At 47.2% G+C, this 6,866-nt stretch overlaps 2 protein-coding genes across 3 annotated transcripts in view; one reads left to right on the forward strand and one right to left on the reverse strand.

The window, feature by feature from the left end:
• The window catches only part of SNRPC (small nuclear ribonucleoprotein polypeptide C), a 16,612-nt gene extending 14,139 nt beyond the window's left edge, over positions 1-2,473 (reverse strand). The window contains exon 1 of the mRNA XM_017727148.1: positions 2,406-2,473. Within this exon, the coding sequence (XP_017582637.1) occupies positions 2,406-2,473 (68 nt within the window). The remainder of the gene's footprint in view (positions 1-2,405) is intronic.
• Positions 2,474-3,648: 1,175 nt separating this feature from the next.
• CUNH6orf106 (chromosome unknown C6orf106 homolog) overlaps positions 3,649-6,866 on the forward strand; it is a 16,749-nt gene continuing 13,531 nt past the window's right edge. The window contains exon 1 of one of the 2 annotated variants that reach the window (XM_017727210.1): positions 3,649-3,839. In XM_017727210.1, coding sequence (XP_017582699.1) covers positions 3,749-3,839 — 91 coding nt within the window. In that variant the 5' untranslated portion in view covers positions 3,649-3,748. The remainder of the gene's footprint in view (positions 3,840-6,866) is intronic. The other variant, XM_017727209.1, reaches the window with a different exon arrangement.

Here is a 6,866-nt window from a genome sequence, read left to right on the forward strand (position 1 = left end):
TGGGATGCCCAGAGTTAGAGTGGATTTGGTTGATGATGTGGAGCTACAACCTGTATTTGCTTCCTACTCCCCTCTCTCTTTCTGAAGTCTTGCTCTTAGGACTAAAATTGAGCACAGTGCTGAGTCGTGGGCTCACCCCATCACTGGGGTGACTTTTGACTGCAGGCTTTTCCCGGGAATTAGGGCTTGGATCTTGTCAGACCTGCTCTGTAAGTGTGGTGGGGCTACAAACTGCTGTGGTCCGGGACTGCTCTAAAAATGGAAAAATTGCTTAATTTCAGGAACATAAGGAGGGCCTGAGACCTGGAGGGCCCTGTGAAGAAAGAGCTGCATGGCCACCCCTGTAATTAGGAGAGCTCAATCATGTCAATTACACTGGCTGGATTTGCAGAGTTGTTTGGTTTATAATAGTAATTTATCTCCTATGGCAGAGAGCAGAGGGTAGAGTAAGTAGTGTGGTGTAAGTCACACTGAGGAGTGAAATCAGGCAGGCAGGGATGTGTGAGCAGAAGCCAGATGATAACTGGACCCTCTGAGGGCTGACCCTTGTATCTGTCCCTGCAGTGTCTGCAGCTGGGGCTATGCAATTACAGCTGGGCACAAGGGTAAACACCTAAAAAACCCCAAATACGTATTTAAAAATAGACAAATTTCAGGGCCCTGAGTGTGTTTGCCCTAATGCATCTCTGTCATTAAGGTCACATTTGGGTGTGAGCTGCACTGATGCTGTGCCTGTGGCAGAAGGGCAAGTGGCAGGGTGTGCTGCTTGGGCTCAGCTGCCTGCACATCACTAGGCTGCAGAGTGTTCACCTCTGCAAGTGGCATTTTCCTCGGAGTGCTGCCCTCCGGCTGATCTTGGGGGTTCTTGGGCAAGGGAGGAGGGGGAGCACTGTCTCTTGGGAGGAGGAATGGGACAGTGCCAGCAGTGGTCGTGCGAGCCGAGAACAGGACTGAGGTGTGAGCTGGGGGTGCCTGTGGCACAGAGTGCAGCCACCACCACTCCATCCCTGTCTCCTGGGGTTGTCTGTGTCAAAGAACGTGAACTCAAGGCAGATTTGCTTTGTCATCCTGACTTTGGCTTCTGCCACTGTGAATTGCTCTTCAGTTTCTGGAAGCTTCTTTTTAGTTCTCTACTGGGGAGTCCAAAAGGCATTGAAACACATAGAAGGGCTCCCCCCAAACACCCCCCACCACACAGATCATACAGTGGGAGTGGGGAGGTGGGTTTGGGAATATCGGATCACAAACGGAGGCAAATCTATTTCCAGCATGCCTTGTTCTTTAGTTAGTTTTTAACTCCATGCTGCAGAGGAGTGTTGTTGTTTCCCAATGGCAAAGTGCACTGAAATATGACCCCGGGATGGCAGTGCTGGCCCCAGGCCTATGTGCACAAATAGCCCACTACCTTCTGAGGCCTGTTTGCAGCCCAGCAAACAAACACAGCCAGGATGCCTCACAAAGAGTTGCAGCAGAAATCTGCCCCTCAGAGCTTTTATTTTTTCCTCTCAATGTCAATAAGACGTCAGTACCACTGATTGCAGAATCGTCACTCACAAGATGTTGTGGTCCGTCTGAAAATGTAGTTATGTAGTAGTGGATTAGGAAGAGAAGGAGCTGCATTGCTGTCTTTTGTATCTCCTACAATACCTTTTGCCTTGGATTGCTGTACTACAGGAAGAAATCATAGTGCAAACTAAGCTCCAGCTCATGGTGTTAGCTGGGTGAGTGAGCAGGAGTCTCTTGGCACAGCCCTGGTGTGAGTTATGTAAATCTTGTGCAGTGTATAAGCAACAGGCGGTTGGTGACGTAAAACCGAGCATTTGTCTCTGTTTACTGGCTAATGTGACATGGCCCCTTCCTGCAGCATTTGACTGAGCTGGCGGGATTAAATAGAGCCCTCACACTCCTAAGTAGAAAACGCCTCAGGCTGAATAATGGTTTCTGCTCTGGAATTCAGAGTTCTGGCCATGGCATGGGACCCGGTGGTTCCTGTGTTGGACCAAAGTCCGCCCGGCACGGATGGCAAAGGTCTGGCTGTGAGGCTGGGGTGGCTGAATTGCTCATCGATCCCCGTGGCCATGTTGTGCAGGACATTCCTCCAGTGTCTCCTTAGCAGAATGTCAGGAACTCCTGTGACTCACACAGCGATTATCTGCTGGCGCTGTGATGGATGGATTGATTGCCAAACTGATGGGTCTTTGGGTCGTCTCCCAGTGCCCCCAGTGCTGCTCTACCTCCTGCTGTTGCCCCCCAGTCAGCTGCTGTACTTCGGGTCCCCTGAGTTTTCTGTGAGGAGAAAGTGACACTGCTCCCATGCAGTTCAGATTTTATCCAGAATGTCTGATTTGAATGCTTTTTGCCACAAACACTGTAGGAATTGAACAGGAGGCAGTTTCTTTACTCACTGTTTCAAACCTCTTTCCAGCTGGCAAGCAGCCTCACAAGCCCTGTGTTTGCTCTTGCTCAGGGTCATGGTGCAAATGTTTCTCTTGCTTTCACCTTGGCTCACTGACTTGGACACATGACACCCCACCACTATCCAGCCCCTCAATATGTCACTGTGCCCACACAGAGCAGCTTCTGCAAGGCTTTGGTTTAGGTGGTGGTTCCCAGTTCCTGAAGTCTTGGTTTTGTTTTTTTTTTTTTTTTCTATCCTGCTCAAAAAAAGCAACACAGATTTCTGTAATCATGCATAAAAAAGGCAGTTGTTATGCCCATTGCGTCTGGGGAGATTTTACTCATCTCCATTCTCACAGCACCCACTCACAACATGTAAATTAGGGCCACAACCTCTCAGACATGTATAAACAGAGGAATTACATGACTTGCCAAACACTTACGTAATGACTTAATAGTATATCGTGGAACTGAGCTAAGGCTCATGAATCCTCTTCCTGCCTGACTGTTCCTCCTCTCACATTAATTATCATGAATTGTAGCTACACCGTGGCTCAGGAATCAATAGCATTGTGGCTTTCTGAATGTCCTTAATATATCATAGACTTGCACTGTCATTTATCTTTATTCAGTGAGAACTTTTGACTCAGGTGGTTTGTGCGTTCCTGTGAGTTGTGACTACCCAGAGCTGAACAGGCACTATTGACGAATAAACAGTTCGTACCTGATGGTATGTTTCAAAAACAGCAAGGCTGGAGTTACTATCTGTAGCTACTGCTGCCCTTTGGCCCTGAGAGTTATCAGAAGAGTGTTCTTCGTGTTTTGTTCCTCTTGTGCTCTTTTTGGACCTTGCGTGCCAAAATAAAATGGAGAGGTTTGGTCCTTCTGAAATTAGCTGAGGTAACAAGACTGGTGTGAAGAAACTGCCCTGTGTTTGCCTCCTGTGGCATAGCTGTTCTCTCAGTGTCTCCTGAACTGTTCAGCAAGTTTCATAAAGAACTGTTGGAGTAGAGGTCTCCAAGACTTACAAGTTCCAAGATTTCCAGGGAAAATAGAAGCAGAGTAGAAAAGTGATCCTGTGTCCCTGGCAAAAAAAAATATCTGTATTTAGAGCTCTCTTATCTTGGAGAATCCACACACGATAGAGATAAAAGCTTTAAAAAACATGAGCAGCCGAGCTATTACCATCTGGATATTTTTGCTGAACTGTTTAGGATGACATATGACCTGTGCAGAGGGCCTGGTCCACCTGTACTTCAGGTTGTAATGTGCTTTTTTCCTTTCCAGGAATCTACAAGCTGCCATCGGAGCCTACTATGATTTTGAGAGTCCAAATATCAATGTCCCCTCCATGTCGTTTGTGGAAGATGTCACCATAGGTGAAGGAGAGTCCATCCCTCCTGATACCCAGTTTACAAAAACGTGGAGGATACAGAATACAGGTGAGGCCTTTGGACTGCAGCAAACCCCACACAGCAGGTGCTGGGATCCAATGGGAGGGATGCTGGCTCAAGGCAGGAGGCTTGTGTGCACTCACCTGGGCTGGAGCCACCCTGAGGTGCTGCCAGCCCATGCAAGTTCCCCTTCTTGGGTTGGCACAGAGATTTTGTGGTGTGATGTGCAGCTCGGTCAGGTCACCAGTCTTGTTCCTCGTGCCACCACACAAACAAACGACAGGGAACTTGCAGACAAAGGAGGCAGTGACACAAGGGTCATGTGGCAGGTCCACTTCTGGCAGAATTGCCTTTTCATGTTCTGAGAGGATGCAGGGCTGGAGAGACCACATTCCAGTTTGAAATAAGTCAAAGCAGTGACTGGGATCCAGGAAGTGAGGCTGGGCAAAGTGCATTCCCAGTGCTTGATAATGGTGGGATGCAGTCAGAGAGGAAAATGAAATCCATGGATGCGAAGGAATCCCTTGTCCTCAAGAAGTGCAGTGACAGGATGTTGCATGAACATTTAAAACTGTGTGTCTGAATTTAATTGACCTGCTTGTACTTGTGTGAGGGAGAACAATCCCACACCGAGGTGTGATGTTGGGAGTCATCACAAGTCAGGTTCAGCTCTCTCAGTATTTCTGCTTGTGAATAGCTGCAGTACTTGGGCTGAATATCCAAGTATTGCAGAGACTAAAACCACACTAAAAATCTAAGAGTATTTCATTAGGAGGGGGATGTTTAAGAACACTGATTTATAGAGAATGTGTTCTAGAGGAAGGGTTTAATATTTCAGTGTACTTTTTCTGCCACCTTTTGTTTGAAAGTACAATGGAAGGGTGACAAGTGGAACTTGCTTTAACTCCAGTACTGTGAAAAGTTGCCTGGCAGTTTTTTTATAACTGTCCCAAATACAGCTCTTAAAAATCTACTAAGTGTGACAGGTCTTGTTTCTCCACTCTTAGTGTCTCAGTTTGTGTGTGTTATGACTACACCTCTATATTGGGCCTTTCCAACTCCTCCCTTCCTTGTTCCTCTGATGCACCATTTCCTGGATGCAAATTCGGCCTTAATTTAGCATCCTAGTTCAGGGGATATTTCATTGTTCTTGGAATGTTTCACCCTCTGAAATCCTGGGCCTTCTAAAATGAGGGACAGGAGCTCATCTTGACTTAGGATTTCCTGGCGAGGCTGACATTTGTTTTGGCTTCTGTGTGGTTTGAACCTGGCTTGTCAGACCATCCATCTGTGCCCTAACGGTGGTGCTGGAGGCCCGGACTTGGTACAACCACGCTGCTGAGGGTTAGTAAAGGGCAGCTTCACGTGCTAGTTATGACTCTGCAGTGTGAGCAGGACTGCAGCATTTGAAAACCATTCTTTGGTTTAATTAAGGTATAGTATCAAAGGGCTGTAGTGTTTCCAGATAATATCTACTTGTTAGGCAGATAACTGAAGCAGCGCCAAGGTTTTTAACAGCTCTACAGGAGTCCTTGATTACATGACTTCAGTTCTAGAACACAAAATACCTGAGGCGTGTGTCACTGGAGCGTTGCAGGTCTGATGAGTGTGACAGGCAGAGTTCAGAGATTGTCAGTTTGAGGCACGTGAGCTCTGAGCTCAGTTCAGTCAGGTTCTCATATGTGTCAGTTAAAAGCAATGCCCTGCTCTGGTACCTGCAGAACGGTGCTGCCTTGTCTGCCAAAAGAGCAGTTTGTGTAGTAGAACCATTGCTGAAAGAGCAGCAGGATTTAACAGCCTGTCTTCCTCTCCCCACTCTGCCCCCAGCTGCTGCTGGCTCTGCAGGATACTCTCTGCAATTTTTCATCTCCTGAGAGATGAGTGTACTGAAATAGAATGACATAATCATAATTTCATTTTATGAAGCTTATCAGTTGCAGCATTCTAGGCACCTTGCAAGCCTAAAGCCATTAAACCCGATAAAAATCACATAAATAATTTAAACTAAACCATGTTGCTGGGCTGCCAACCTCTGCAGATGAGACTTCATGCTCAAGTGCCCCACGCCCCAGGCTGAGGTCAGCCAGACGCCCAGCTCCTCTTTCAGAGCCCTGCTCTCTCAGCACCTTTCCAGCTGTACTGGTACATCCCCCGTGCTGAGCATCCCGCTGCACTCGTGCACATCCTGCTCTCCCTGTGAGGTTGTGAATTCCACAAATAAGGACTTGGCAAGAAAACCAGTCTTTGCCATGTCTTCAGTGGAGTATCCACAGGGATTAAATTATCAGGCAAGCTGTTGCAAAGGATGCTCCTTGAGGTAACGTGAGGTCAGAGCAGCCTCCAGCGTGCTCGCCTCGGACCAGACGGAGCAGTTCCAAGCTTCATGGTGGTTCAGGCTTTCCGTAGCCATTTCCGTCAGCCTCAGCTGAGCAGGAGCTGTTCTCAGTCGTTGGCTTAGTCATGTCACATGACTGGGGAAGAAGCAAAAGAAAATTGTGCTAAACTGATTTTTCATGAGTCTCAGAAGCACTTTTTCTTTCTGTCTCCCCCAGCAGTTGTTATCTTTGGCAGCTGTGCCTGCACGCAGGAGCTGTTTTCTGTCTCTCTGATTGCCAGGTCACGCTGTCGGTCCCAGTGTCTGCAGTCTAAACATGGATCTCCACTGATAAATCGTGTGTTCATAACTCTTCCCACCTTTGCACAAGCCTGAGAAAAGGGTTGGTGCAAGGAGATAAATAATTCCATTTAGGAAATAGTGCTGGCACTTCAGTTACAGCTCAAACTATGAGTTCCTCTTGAGACTCCTAACAGGCTTAGAAAGAAATGAATCCCTGAAAGGAAATGTTGCCAACACTATGTATAAATAACAGGTATTTGATGTGGCATGGTTCAGGAGCTTCATGGAGGGAGGCAGAAATGGGGGCGCACAACACAGCGCTGCCCTTGTCTCTGCCTCTGGCCCTGGGGAAGGGGAGGTGTGTGTAGGTTAAGTTCTTTTTCTTTTTTTCTTTTTTCTTTTCTTTTTTTTTTTTTTTTTTTTTTTTTTTTTCTTTTGGTTCTGATCTTGACTATCAC

Source organism: Corvus brachyrhynchos, unplaced genomic scaffold (genome assembly GCF_000691975.1).
Source record: "Corvus brachyrhynchos isolate BGI_N302 unplaced genomic scaffold, ASM69197v1 scaffold72, whole genome shotgun sequence".
Lineage (NCBI taxonomy): Eukaryota > Metazoa > Chordata > Aves > Passeriformes > Corvidae > Corvus > Corvus brachyrhynchos.